The sequence below is a fragment of the Adiantum capillus-veneris genome, chromosome 6 (genome assembly GCF_014529385.1).
Source record: "Adiantum capillus-veneris isolate H3 chromosome 6, ASM1452938v2, whole genome shotgun sequence".
NCBI lineage: Eukaryota > Viridiplantae > Streptophyta > Polypodiopsida > Polypodiales > Pteridaceae > Adiantum > Adiantum capillus-veneris.
Window position 1 is genome coordinate 85,486,760 of NC_140936.1, and position 15,422 is coordinate 85,502,181.

At 44.8% G+C, this 15,422-nt stretch overlaps 1 protein-coding gene across 2 annotated transcripts in view; it reads left to right on the forward strand.

Annotated features, from left to right (window-relative positions):
- Positions 1–4,440: 4,440 nt before the first annotated feature.
- The window catches only part of LOC147455821 (ATP phosphoribosyltransferase 1, chloroplastic-like), a 53,263-nt gene continuing 42,281 nt past the window's right edge, over positions 4,441–15,422 (forward strand). The window contains exons 1-2 of one of the 2 annotated variants that reach the window (XM_086514467.1): positions 4,441–4,711; positions 4,804–4,907. In XM_086514467.1, the coding sequence (XP_086370593.1) occupies positions 4,525–4,711; positions 4,804–4,907 (291 nt within the window). In that variant the 5' untranslated portion in view covers positions 4,441–4,524. The remainder of the gene's footprint in view (positions 4,712–4,803; positions 4,908–15,422) is intronic. The other variant, XM_086514468.1, reaches the window with a different exon arrangement.

Here is a 15,422-nt window from a genome sequence, read left to right on the forward strand (position 1 = left end):
TCACCATCCGGCTTGCATTTCAACTTGTAAACCCACTTCGTACCAATGGCCTTTTTCCCAGGAGGCAAATCACATAAAGTCCATGTGTCATTTTCTATAAGTGCATCATATTCAGATTGCATGGCAGCCATCCAATTTTCTGAATTCTGTGCTTCATCAAAAGACAGAGGCTCCTCAACATCATGTAAACTAGACACAGCCAAAGCATAACAATCTGATGCATAAAATTCATGGCGAGAGCCTGAAGGAGTACGACTATACAAAGGTGCATCCAATTTACTGTCACGCAAAGTGTGCACCAGCCATTTTGGCATACCTCTAGCCTGCTCATTTTCAGCCCTTTCCTCATCAAATACATCATATACATCTGCATCAGTAATAGGCTGATCTAAAACATTTTAAGAAACCCCCATAGGCTGTACATTTGCCTCATTGGAACTTACATTCGTATTTCCACCACTGAAAAGAGGCAACAAAGTGTCATAAATGTCCTATGAGCTTACATTACTGTCTCTAGTACATGACAGCAAGGGCTGAACAGAATCTTCCACAAACACTACGTCCCGTGAGACCAGAATACGTTTTGTTTGCGGATGATACAACCTGTAACCTTTGCTTTCAGCACTATAACCAACAAAAATACATTTGACAACCTTATCATCCAATTTTCTGCGCTGCACTTGTGGCACCAAAGCATATGCCAAACAGCCAAAAACACGCATGTGCTCAATAGAAGGCTTTCTATCATGCCATGCTTCATATGGAGTAATAGACTGCAAAGCTTTCGTAGGACACCCGTTAAGTACATAAGTGGCACACATAATGGCCTCAAGCCAAAAAGAATGCAGCAAAGCTTGACTTTTGACCATACATCGTGCCATTTCCGTCAGTGACCTGTTTTTCCTCTCAGCAACACCATTTTGCTGAGGTGTATAAGGCACTGTACATTGGTGTTTTATCCCACAACTAGCTAGAAATGCATTAAATTCATGAGACATATACTCCCCACCTCGATCTGAACGGAGGGTGCCCATAGTACATTTCGAGACATTTTCAGCCATAGCCAGAAATTGTTTGAAGCACATAAAAGCTTCGGACTTCGCTTTAAGCGGAAATACCCATGCATGCCTGGAGTAATCATCAATGTCACGAAGTACAGGTAATTGCCCAAGGACGGAGTTTGCATGGGCCCACAAACATCACTATGCACAAGTTGCAACCTGCATGTGGCCCGAACTGAACCATCCTTTGGAAATTTAGAACGCTGCATCTTACCCAAAATACAGCCTTCACAAACATGTTTGACAGGTGCTTCAAGAGGCGGCAAATAAGCAACCATATCAAATTTTTGCAAACGCAGCAAACTGGAAAAATTCAGATGACCAAAACGTGCATGCCAAAGTTTTGCATTTGAAATAGCCCTTGAATCTGCAACAACATTTGCAAAATTTTGTCCACACTTGTCATACAAAGTGAGCTTATACAGCCCACCGCACAAAAGCCCAGATGCAACAATTTCATCACCAAAACTGAGATCATGAACTGTACATATGTCATCCACAAATTTGACTACAAGTCCAAGTCTAGCAAGTGCGGATACAGACAAGAGATTCTTCTTGATCCCAGGTACATAAAGTGCATCAACAAGTGTGAAGGAACTGCCATTAGCAGCAGTGAGCACAATCTTTCCAACTCCATGAACTGGATAAGAGGCGTTGTTGGCACAAGTGACTGAATTCCCATGAGGGACAGACTCGAGAGAGGTAAACAATTCACGATGTGAGGTAGTGTGCTTTGTAGCACCACTGTCGAAATACCACACATGTGAATCTGCAGCAACTGACAAGCATGCATCATGGACAGCAGGATTGTAAGTGCACTCTGCGCTAAAAGCCCATTCTGCATCAACATCAGCAACACAGTCTCCTTTCACATAAGACTCAACAATGGCTGCATTTGTAGTGGAACCAGCATTTGCAGTGGAACCACCCTCTTTCTTCTTAGCCTCTTTGGCCTTCAACTTAGGACACGACTTGATCAAGTGATCATTGGCTTTACAATAATGGCAACGCATCTTCTTTTTGCCCTTATCACCAGAATTGCCAGACGAAGGACTGCTAGCAGAAGCATTAGGAACAATATTTTTTCCACTCGTAGCAGAACCATAAGAAGTGGCTGCATTACTGTTACCACCCTTTCTTTGAGAAGCAATAAAGGCATGTTCAACTGCGCTGCCTAGTCCTGTTTTTTCTAGAAAGTGACTCTTGCAACAGCAATGTGCATAATGCATCAAACTTGACAACTTCAGGATTTCCTTGGGTCATCAGTCTCCAAGTACTAGCAAAAGTCTGGTAGGAATCTGGTAAGGCATCAAGAACAGTCTGCACAAGGGAACTGTTTGAAATGACTTCACCTGCAGAAATAAGCTGCTCATTGATATCCTTGACACTAGCAAGGAAAGTATCCATATCATCTTCCTCATGCATAATCTTCGACTCCAGCTCTTTACACAGCAAAGCAATTTTAGCCTCATTGCGGCTTGCATAAAGACCTGCTAAAATATCCCAAGCCTGTTTTGCAGATTTTGCTGAACGGATGTGAGGAACAATGGTGCGCTTCACAGACAACGCAATCAATGCATGAGCCTGCGCATCCTTAACATCCCAACGAGCTTGTTCTGCCGTAGGCAAAACAACTCTAACAGTTGCAATCCTTGTAGCAAGACCTGCAACATGCTCAACATCGCCTACATCCTCAGAACCAGGACGTACATCAATGCCCTGTACAATGTTCCAGACACCCTTTGATCCCACAAGAACATGTTGCATCATATAAGCCCACATAGGGTAGTTGTCCCCATCCAACCTGTCCTCAGCAGCAAACATCTTGAACACATCTGTGTTGTTGTTGTCAGCCATGGTAAATGCTGCACCTGATGTGAAAATTGCCCGGAAATAGGAGAAACGGAGCGGAAACAACTTGTGCTATATAGCACAAACCGTAGAAGACTATAAGGCACCTGTTATGCAGAAAACGGCACTGACAAAAATTCTGCACAAAATGACGAAATAGCCTGTGCAGTACTGACTGTAGTGGAAACGGAGGCCGAAATGAGCCCAAATCAAAATTCTGAGCAGACCATGCTCTTCGAGTTCTCCCAAAATATTTGTCGACCTGCGAACGCTCGCCAAAGCTCACTGAAATCGAAGAAAGTGAGCAGGCGTGTGCTGGAGCAGATGGCGACTAAGCCCGGGAGGACGTGACCTGCTCTGATACCAATTGTTGGAATTAGGGTTGCAGAGAAACGCACACAGCTTGGAGAAGACAAAGGAAGCTCAAGGCACACAATAGAGAGTGTGTTACTTAGTGTGCAATGGAAAGATAGATAGCCCTAGAGTGATGGGCGTATATACAATGCTCGAGGGAAAAAACCTCCTAAAGAGGGAAAAAATGCCCCGGCGGTCCTAGTGTGTTCACACACATCACTACCACATGTATATGGTAACATGGCATACATATCAAAACGAAGGCATTGCCAGGTACAACGGTTTTGTGCAGCAACCCATGACCAAGAACATCATAGTGAATTTTTAAGCCCATATGAGCATCTTGCGTATAGACACATGCCTTGTAGATGAACGGTATGTGATTGCATTTGGAGAGAGGCCCTCGCTTTGGATCCGATGAAAACAGCCGAGAGCTTTCTATTCCACATTTGGCATATATATCGATCGAGGCATTGCCAAGCACTCTTTTTTAGATCAATTTGCATAGAGCCACATGCCTGCAAGATGCACACATAGGTGATAGCGATTAGAGAAAGGCCCTCGCTTTGCACCTGCTGAAAACAGCCCAGAGCTTGCCGGCCCGGCTGTTGTTGGGCATATCGTGCAATCTGTACGTTCCAAAAGACGACATTCCACATAGATATCGGCCAAGGCATTGCCAATCATGGCAGTTTTTTTCAACAGCCCCTTACTACCAATATTGGAGTGAATTTTTAAGCCCACAACAGCGTGTAGTGTGCCTTGAAGATGCACGCTTATGTGATTGCATCTAGAGAGAGGCCCTCGCTCTGCATCCACTGAAAACAGTTGAGAGCTTTCCGGCCCTGCTCTGTTACGCGCGTATCCAACAATCAATGCACTCCAAGAGCTTCAGTACTGGGCTTTTGACGACGTAGTTTTTTTTAGAGCTTTTTAGCGCTGAGCTTTTGAAGGCAGCAATTTATAAAAAAAGCCACGTGAGCTAATGACAGACCAAGGATTGCGAAATACCTACTACGTTAACGAAGTAAAAAACCACTCAAAAACAAAACGTGGAAAAGATTCCTAATTAGGATAAGCTATAACGACAAAGGGCAATGTGACATTGACTCTGTATAGTTGTATAATACGGGTGGGCACTCGGGGGTCAAGGTGGTATAATAGGAAGCATGATTCTTCTATTTTGAATCAACTAAGACTACTTAGCTGCATACTACTAAGACTGCTTTCATTACTGCAAGTGAAGCACTTTGCTGGAATGTCTTTGCAGCAGAATGCAAACGCCATATCCGACCTTAAGGAAATCCCCGGATTCTTTCCTTTCTCCCAAAGCCTGCGCAAGACCTTCCTTGTTAATTCGCCTTCTGGCGATCGTGGGCGATTCTTCCCTGTCTTGCGATGCTCCACTACCTCCACCATTGCCCATCCTCACGCCTCTAACACAGGTTTCTGAAATCGGCCACGTGTCTTCTTGCGTTCTCTCTTAATTTCCTCTTTGAATTTCTTCAGCGAATTCTCACGAATGCAGACTAAGCAGGTGAAAATGCAGCCTTGCCGGTGGAGATGTCTGAGCGACTGGTGGTTCGACTTGCGCTTCCCAGCAAAGGCAGGATGGCTGATGATACGCTCAATCTACTGAAGGTGAGAATCCCTGCTCTCATCGTGCCTTTTTTCCGCCCAGATAGTGAAAGCAAGTGCTAAGATCTTTGAATAAGAATGAGTGAGGGGTAGCTCTTGTGACATTTTGTGTAGTCGGAATTCTGTAGACTCTTTCGCTTTTTCTGTTGAAGTGTCTCAATTGCTGACAGATCAAGCTTATAACAAGTCTCATATTCGATGGGGAAATGTTGTTTTCCCTTTTCTTCTCCGCCACTAATCCTTGTTTACTACTCAGAGGAAGAGAGAGATGTTAACTGCATATGTTTACCCTTTTGTCATGTTGACTGCACATGAACATGGCTGAAAGTCTATTTTGGCTGAATGGGCCAAGATAAACTTTCATTGGACAGGAGCTCAACGTCATAGTTGGCTATTATGTCAAATCAGTTACATACATTTCATTACATTCCAGTAGGGGATGCCATAGCTAGAGGTTTGTGCAAAGTGTTTTAAGCCCTCTTCTAGTTTGTAAGTTCAGATTTTTCCTGACCTCATGAAGTTATATATAAGTGTATATTTTGGTCGTAAATCAGAGCATTATCTTTCCAACATTATCTATGGATGAAATCTATTCCTGGTGCTTCGTTTTTGTTTCACTTTGGTTACATAAACCTCACTGAAGTGTTTGTAAGAGGCTCATGGCTATGGCGTTGTGAGGTAACTAAGCTATTATGTATTAAAACTTATGGTGAGAACAACCTACCACCATGGACATGTTTAAGAGCTCATCATTTTCGTAATGTCAGGGAGTAGGATAGGATGTGGTTGTAGGGTTGGCTCCCTTGTGGTCACCCACCCCCCCTTATGAGGCGGTGACCTTAGGTGTCGGTTAAGCACTTCAAGACACTATCTACAAGCATCACCATCGCCGAGTCGGTTTGTTGCTGAAGAACCCCCTGAGGTTGAGGAAACGTAAGAGATACTCCAATCGGACCAAATTATTCATCATTAGGAGCGGCCACTCGGCAAGACTTTGTAAGTCGGTAAAACTTCTTTTGCTGCTTCAGCTTCTTCACTTAGGGTTTAGGCCTTTGAGCTGGGATCTGCAGGTTGGCTCTGTTCTTCAGTGACTTGACACGTCAGCAGTTTGTGACAGGGGAATCTGTTTTGGTTCATTATTTCTTCATTTTGGGCTCGGCTAACTCTATAAGGTGACTGGTTCGATGATGGTTCGGTGATGTACTATTGGGAATCAAATCAATCGTGTGATCTTCAGGACGTGAAGGAGGCAACTTGCGTGGTAAGCCCTCAGAGAAACAGTTAGCCTGAGCTTGTAGAAAATCTTGTCGTTCTTTTTTCGATGTCTGACATATTCGACCTTTAATCATCATTCAATTCTTTCAAGAAAATCGAATAAACAAAAAGACTGGATTTCATCAAGTGGGACAGACTCAGTTTTACATCAAATACAATCTCTTTGCCCTTCTCATTCTTCAAGATGTCCTTCCTTGCCCTATAATTGACCACGGCACTGCTAAATACCCAAAGGGGCGTCATTGTTTGGGGCCATTGCCGTCTAGGAGTGGAACTCCGTCGCTTTGTGTCTTGTGTGGTTTTTGTCTCTCTTTCTATTTAGTTGTTTGACGTGCTAAACGTCTGTCTCAGCCTGTTCTTTCAGTTGGCGCGTGGTGCTCGTCCCGTTTCCAACTCCGCCACTCTTATTTGTCTACTGGGAGGTCTCTTTCAAGTTCAAGTGTTTATTGTTTCGGTTTAGTTCGGTGATTGTTACAATGATGGTATCGCCTTGCCGGTTACAGTACCTCTCTACGAGCATCCATTCTTTGTGTCTTTGAAGAACGCTCATTGTCCTTCAACAAAAGCATGTGCTCAATCACTATTTACTACACCTTCGTTACAAGCCAAGTATGCATGTACTAGATCCAAGATTGCATCCATAAGCTCCCTCCCCATAATCTCAATGCCGCATCCATGTATGACTCCCCTTCGTGGCTCCCATACACTTTGTACGTGTGAATCCTTGCGCTTCGTCGTCTTGCACCTGCCCTTTCGCTTTCCTATCAAATGTAGCATCAAATTTCCAATTTCTTGCATTATGCACAATATGTCTACCTCTCACATCGAATAAGAATCTTGTCTTCGCATCGTAGAGTCTCAATCATATATTTCTCCGAGCTTTCGAGCTTTGACCACATTTTATTGGCAGTTCCCAGAGTGTGTACAACGGGAGAGATTTCCTTTGTGAGTGCTTGAATAATGGCCGACATCGCCTTTGCATCTTGCATCCCAATTAACACATGATTGAAGATACTTGTCATCTTGAAGTTGAGTCCACAACCCTTAAAAAAGGTCAAAAGTGTAGCTGCTGTTGATTTTGAAATTTGCGCTGACTTGGCAAGCTGTATGGATTTCCGCGTTTTGCACTGGCTGAAAAGCCGACAGTTTTTGCGCACGCTTTTGGGAGCAGATGCTTTTAGGGTCTGGTGCTTTTGGGGCTCAGTTTTTGGGCATCCCTTGTATTGTTTATAAGTGCCTTGAGGGGCAGTCTCTTGGGAGCATCTGGACGCAGAGTCTCAGGAGAGTTGGACCCTAAGGGAGTCGTACCTTTGCGAAGCTATAATAAAGAAATATTGGAAGGAGTGCATTTGGGGATGGAACTCCGCTCTTCTATGTCACAAACTGATGATGTGGCGGTACCACTCGCGGACGGACAGATGACGTGGCAACAAACAGTACGGATTTCCGGAATTTGTGCTCTCATGCTGACGTGGCAGATAATACAAATTTTTGCGTTTTGCGCAGACCGGTGCTGACGTGGTAGGCTGTACGAATTTCCACAAATTACGCTGACTGCTTTTTGGGCAGTTTTTGGACAAGATGCTTTTGAGTTTATTGCTTTTCGGATAAACAGCTTTTTCGGCTCTGCTTTGGGGGCATCCCATGAAGAAGCTCAAGGCACACAACAGAGAGTAGTATTGCTTAGTGCACAATGGAAAGATAATCAAGCCCTAGAATTATGGGCGTATCTACAATGCACCGGGGAAAAAACCTCCCAGTGAGGGAAAAATGCCCCTGTGGTCCTGAGTGTGTTCACACACGTCACTACCACATGTGTGTGGTAACAAAACCCCCCGGGAGTGATGTGGTGGATGAGGGCTGGTACTTAGTGTAAAGGGATGTCACGTGACACATCCAACCCTATGTGTCCGTGGACAAGCTAGAGTATAACCAGGGTTCAGTTCAGTCAAGTCAGTCTAGAATAAGAAGTGATCTGGAAAATTTGTGAGTCTGTTCGCAGACCGTGCATGTCCAGACACTTAGAGTAGATGCATATCCTTTGGTTGCACACAGCATGACCATCAGAATCCATCAGGAGCATTTTCCAGTGCATTTTTCAATCAAGTCTTAGTGTAAAGGGATGTCACGTGACACATCCAACCCTATGTGTCTGTGGACAAGCTAGAGCATAACCAGGGTTCAGTTCAATCAAGTCAGTCTAGAATAGGAAGTGATCTGGAAAATTTGTGAGTCTGTTCGCAGACCGTGCATGTCTAGACACTTAAGAGTAGATGCATATCCTCTGGTTGCACACAGCATGACCATCAGAATCCGTCAGGAGCATTTTCCAGTGCATTTGTAAGGTGCAGCGGAATGAATGTTGAACTTTGCTCAAGATGAGTGCTCCGAACTGTGCTCAAGGTTCCTTTTTCTTACGGAAGGGAGAGCCTTCCGTTCCTTTAGTGAGAGAGTGCAATGGACACAAACAAAGTGATGAACACTGTGAATGAAGGTGTTGAGACTGAGAGATAGAGAGAGAAGAGAATACGACACCGGAGATGTTGTCAAACCCTCCTCCAAGGGTCCCACTCTCGATAGCGAGAGTGGTCTGTACAAACTGCTGACGTGTCAAAGCCCTAAAGAATGGAGCCAACTTGCAAATGCTGGCCGAGGAGCCTAAACCCTAAGAAAAACATGTAATAGAAGAAGAAGTCATACCAACTTATGGGGACTCCGTTCGATGGGGCCCCAAGTGACATAAAGGATTAAAATAAAGCAGGACCCACACACGCAAAAACTAATGACGTGGCAGATTTTCAAAAATTGCGCTGGCATGATGACGTGGAAGGCTGTACGGATTTCCGCCTTTTGCGTTGGCTGATGACTGGCAGCTGTACGGATTTCCGTGATTTACGCTGGCAGCTTTTTGGCTTTGCTTTTGGACCAGATGCTTTTGAGTTTGAAGGCTTTTTACTCTAAACCTGCTTTAAGGGCTAGGGCCTTCAAATATGAGGTTAGGGCTCATTCTCTGGCATGCTTCTTGGAGAAGGTGCAGAGTCTGGAGTACCGGCTTGTACTGGGTTGATGCAATATAAAGAAATACCGAAAGGGGCGCCAAGGTTTGGGGCCAATACTCTCTGGGGTGGAATTCCGCCACTGTGTCGCGTGTCGCCTCTCTCTATTTCAGTTCAGTTGTTATTGAAGTGCTAAAAGTCTGTTCAATCTGTTCTTTTCTATTGGCATGTGGTGCCCGTCTTGTGACATGGTCTACTATTGATTGCACAATCTGGTATAAGAGTAGATGGATGCTAACTGATGCAAGTCTAATGGGCTAATGGGCTATGTCGATGTCGACAGTGGTGACGACGCGACCGAGTCTATGGCTGAAAACTGAGTGTTCCGATAACTTGTTGTACTGCTGTCCAAAAACGCCAAGGGTAGCTGATTCCTGCTGCAAAAACGGTGCCTGCTGTAGCATGAAAAACGCTGCCTTACTGCTGTAAATCAGCGCCTTTTGCTGCCTTGAAAACGCTGCAGTTGCTGGCCTTTTTAGACTCCAAAAACGCTGATGCTCTTGGTCTTAAAACGCTGATTTGCTGCCTCTTTATCGCTGGCTATAGGGCTGAAAATTCTGACTGAAAAACGCTATGTGTTGAGGGCTGGAAACGCTGCACAGGCTGGCTGAAAAACGCTGGCAGGCTGAGGCTATGGGCGATGAGGCTAGATGCTGAACAGTGAAAACGCCAGGGTGATTGTTGTGTAGAACGTTGGTCTTGCTGGGGGAAATCGCCACCAAGGGGGGAGTCTTGCTTGAGAGAGAGAGGGGGAACCTGCTGCCCTTGGCCTGTGTTCTCCTTGCTCTTCTGCCAAATAGTGCTAGCCTAGGTTTGCTTATATATTATCTTACCCAAATGCCCTACTCAGTTCCCACAAAAGTCACTTAAAATAATAAGTGAAAAATATCAAAAATAGGAAAATAGGATCAATGCACTGGAAAATGTTCGTGATGGATTTTGTTGGATTCTGATGGTAATGCTGATCATGTTGTGTGCAACCAGAGGATATGCATCTACTCTAAGTGCCTGGGCATGTACGGTTTGCGAACAAACTCACGAAAGTGCCAGAACACTTCCTAAGCTAGACTGACTGGACTGACCGAACCCTTGTCATGCTGTAGCTTGTCCATGGACACATAGGGTTGGATGTGTCACGTGACATCCCCTCCTTTTTAAAGTGAGGTACTGGTACCAAGCTGCATGGCTTCTTTGTAGTCTGCCAACAACTCCGGATAATCCTTGAAAAACTCTTCGTCGGCCCACACGGCTTTGTGGGTTCCTCGATCCTTGAACTTCAAGAAGTATTGTCTCACTTGCTTCTTCGAACCATGTCGAAACCGATGCAACAACACTTGCTTCGTCTCCATGACTTCAGCTTCATTTATGATCCCCGGTTCTTCTTCTTCCAAAATGTCCGTTGGAGGCGTTCCCTGAAACACTTCCAACGAAGAAACATGGAAAACATTGTTCATTGACCATGAGTTAGGCAACCGCAATTTCATTGAAACCTCATTTATCTTTTTAATGATCGGAAATGGATTATACATTCAAAAAGACAACTTTGGACACTTCTTTCCAAAAGACGTTGCTTCATCATTCTTAAATACACCCAATCCCCTTCCTTGATCGAAACATCCTGACGATGCTTATTAGCCTGCCGCGAATAAGATTCTTGAGCCTTGCTTAGCCTAAGCTTCACACTCTTAGAAATCTTATCCAATGACCGACTTTGAGCATTGGCATCAGGCATTTGACTGATCGAGCGAGTCAAAAGTGACTGGAACGGACGGCCAAAAGCTGCCTCATACGGAGTTCGACCAAAGGGAGAGGAAAAAGAGTCATCCAAAATAGCCTGAACCAATGGAAGATAGAGCTCCCATTGAGACCGTTGATCATGTACATATGACTTTAAAACATCAAAAGCCAATTGATTGTAAATCTTTGTCTGACAATTTGACTGTGGATGAAAAGCCGATGAAAAATTCAACTTAGTGCCAAAATTTTCAAAGAGTGCGCGCCAAAAATTGGATGTGAACTTAACATGCCTATTTGAAACAATTGATTTTGGCAAACCACAGAGGGGTACCAACGCTTAATGAACAACCGTGCTACATCTTGTGCAGTGACTGTGGCTTTACAAGGAATCAACATGCAAAACTTGCTGAAACGATCGACAATTGTCAAACATTGAGTGTTCCTTGAATGCAAACTTGGTGGAAGGTTAGTCACAAAATCCATGGAACTATCTTGAAAAGGTCCATCGGGAATAGGCAGCGGAAGCAAGAGGCCTTGCTGCTTACCCCGAGGAGCTTTTACCTTTTGACATATAGTGCACTGTGTGACATAATGAAACACATCCTTTCGCATTTTAGGCCAATAAAAGAATCTTTCTATTTTTTCCAAAGTGGTGTTCATTTCCCTATGCCCACCCGTGAGAGAATCATATGCATCATGCAATATGGTTGGCCTGAGAGAGAGCACCACACATAAACATTGACGAAAATACAACAAACCATCACGAATGAGATAGTTGCTTGGCCCTTGGGACGCAAGAGCCTGCAACCAATGCTTATCAAACTCGGAATCCGCATACTGATTCTTCATGCTGTTGAAAGACGCACCCTGAATAGAAAATGTGGACCTTGACTCAAGAGTCAAAATTTGTCCTTTGCGACTCAACGCATCTGCAACAGGGTTAGCTTTTCCAGGCACATACTCAATCAAACCTCCAAATTGCTCAAAAAATTGTGACCATCATGCCTGGCGATCACTCCAATGTGCTCTAGGCATAGATTGGAGCCACTTGAGGGCTTGATGATCTGTGCGAACTGTAAACTCTCTACCATAAAGAAAATGCTTCCAATGCTTAAGAGAGTGAATGATAGACAAAAGTTCTTTATCATAAACTGAATAATTCTTTTCAGCACTATTAAGCTTTTAGCTAAAGAAAGCTACAGGACGACCATGTTGCTGAAGCACAGCGCCAATGGCGACATTGCTCGCGTTCGTCCATACCTCAAAGGGATCATCCCAAGAGGCAAGGATAAGACACGGTGTTTCTGTCACCGCAACCTTGAGAGCTGCGAAAGCCTCAATGGTTGCTTCGGGCAAGTCTACGCACTGACAGCGAGTCTTTACCCCTTTCAAAACATTAGTCATAGGTGCGGCAATGCGTGCAAAATGCTCTATGTGCGAACTATATGCTTGACATAAACCAAGAAAAGAACGCACATCATATGCAGTTTTGGGCAAATCCCAATTACGAACGTGTTCCATTTTTGCGGGATCTAGCTTGATGCCTTCTGTAGAAATAATATAACCGAGATAAGTGACTTTAGTAAGAAAAAATTCAGACTTCTTAGCTGCAATGCACAACTGACACTCATCCAAACGGGCTAGTACCCTTTCGACATCCTTTTCATGTTGTTAACACGATGTAGAAAAAATGAGAATATCATCAAGAAAGATGAACACACATACACCGACCATATCGCCAAAACGGCCTACCATGAGACGATTAAATGTTCCCACGGCACCTGTCAATCTAAAAGGCATAACAATATACTCCCATTGCCCTCGCTCGATGCGAAAATTGGTCTTGAAGATGTCGCCTTTGAATACCCGTACCTGATGTTATCCACTCTTGAGATCCACCTTGCTGAAAACCTTTGCCCCATTGAGCCTATCTAGGATATACTCAATGCGAGGCATCGGAAACTTGTTCTTGACGGTCATCTTGTTCAATGCACTGTAATCAATACACAAACGAGACGAACCATCCTAACAAAATAGGAGCAGCAAAAGGACTTACACAAGGACGTATGAATCCTCTGGCCACTAACTCCGTGAGTTGTCGCTCTAACTCTTCCTCCTGTGTCTTGTTCAAACTGTAGGGAGCCTTATTGACAGGATGTGCCCCCTCCATAAGCTCGATGCGATGGTCCTCCGGCCGCTCGGGTGGGAGACGGGGTGGAAGATCATCCTGCAAAAAGAGATGCTTAAACTTGGTAAACAAATCTGAATACTTAGCTAGAGCCTGAATGCTCTGGGAAACTGGAGCAGCATAGATGAATGCCGCTTGTGCTCCTCGTCGTAATTCACGCTTTACTTGCACATGAGAAATGAGAGGCAAAGAATGCAGACCCTCCTTAGCACGATGGGGGAGTCAGTCTTGACATTTAATGTGAGAGTGTTGGCCTCCCAATCAATGAGAGGGTTATGCTCATGAAACCATCTAATGCCCAAAAGCATATCACATCCTAAAAGAGGAGACACGAGAAATTTCCTACGAAAAGCAGCTTGTTGAAATGTAAACAATACATCAAGGCACTCTTTCGTGATGAGAGTGTCCATACCAGGAGCGAAGCCAGAAACCTCGAGAGGAGATTTCTGACTAACCTCTAGGCGGGCTCTCTCAACAAGAGGCACTAATCACATCATGCATACTGCCTGGATCAAACAATATGATAAAACGCTGACCCTTTACATGACCATAACACTTCATGAGAGATTCATCAATGTGTGTGTCAAGAGACATGAGAAGATTCAGCTTGGTTCATTAAAGTGCTTGTGGTTGCTCTTGGTGCCTTTGGTTCTTTAGGTGGGGCTGTCTTACGACAAGTCTTCTTTATGTGACCCTTGACGTGACATTGATAACATCTACCTTCCTTAGCGTAAATCACTTGTTCTTCAGCCGTGATATATCCTCCTATAATTCCTTGTGCAGCTTTTTCATCCGGGGTTAGCTTAGGTTTTGCAGGTGCTTTAGCTTTACCCTTAGCTTCATTGTTAGAGTTCTTTTCCGAAGCATTAGAGGAAGATGGGCTAGAAGAGTTACCATTCTTACCATTCTTACCGTTCTTACCATTCTGCTGTTCTGAGAATTCTGAGAGGTTCCTTGAGAAGTCTTGTTCTCCTTGGGCTTTCCCTTCTTGTGCTTCATCTCCTGTGCGAGAGCAATCGCTACCCCCTTATTGAGATCGATTGGATCAAGCACCTCCACGTCAAACTTGATATACTTGTCCAATCCATAAAGGAATGCCTCCTTGCGCTCCGCATCTGATTTGCGTAATCGAGTGCCGAGCTGCAAAACACGATCAGAGAAAGACATAACTGGCAGACCATTTTGCTTGAGAGCTCGCCAATCGTCCTTCAATCGTGCGAGATATTGAGGTGGCATAAACTGCGCCTTGAGCTTGTCTTGGAAATCAACCCAATTGAAGGAAAGGGGCGTGAATTCGTCAGCTTCCTCTAGGTGCGCGGCTAATTGTGCCTCTTGCCGTGGGTGGTACCAATTGGTGGCATCACCGGCAAGGTACATAGTTGCCGTCAAAACCTTGCTATTTCCTGTCTTCTTAGTTGTCGCAAAATAAGCATTAAATTGATGCAACCAAGAATGAATAGCCGTAGCATCCATCTTACCATCATACTTACTGAAAGCCAACTTCTCTGTGACTGGGTTGTTGGAGTTCGACTCGCAGCTTGCGTCACTGGAGGAACTACCAACATCTTTGGCTGGTTCGGACTTCGAGGCAAGAACCTGTCGAACCAATTCGTGCGTTCGTAGGTCTCTCTGAACCTCACGATCGGCCTCAAAGGCCGCTGGTCTTTCTTCGGCTGCCTCCTTTCTTTGTGCTTTTCTTTCTTTTCGTGCATCGCGCTCGCACTCCAAAGTAATGCAAGTCGCTTCTTGTTGTGCCATCATGTCTATCATCGATTTCACCAAAGCCTCCGTAGGATTTGGTGCAATCCCTGGCGTAGATGGCGAAGGGGGAGGGTCAGGAAAACCTCCATGGTGAGGAAATTCTTCTTCACTACTTTCATACCCATCACCTCCATGCGAAGTATCCATTCCGCTTCGGGTGATGACCATGCACTGTGATCTTTGGTTCTTAAGTTCACAAGGAACTTGGGTTCTTGTGGGTCTTAGGTTCTTGGGTTCTTGAGGGTCTTGAGGTTCTTGGGTTCTTGAGGGTCTTCTTTCGCTTGCCTTCTGTGTTAGAGAAGGATCTTCTCTTCACCCGAGTTCTGCTCTATCCGCGGGCGCACCCCTTGGCGGCCTTGCGCTCACACCAAGGTTGCTTTTTTCCACCTCGTGTCGATTGGCCGGCCGCTAAGTGCACGGTCCGCTCTCGATGAGTGAAAAGAGGCACAAGGGGAGGCTGGACAAGCCCTTCTTTCTCGGGATTCCTGTCACTCTTCAAAA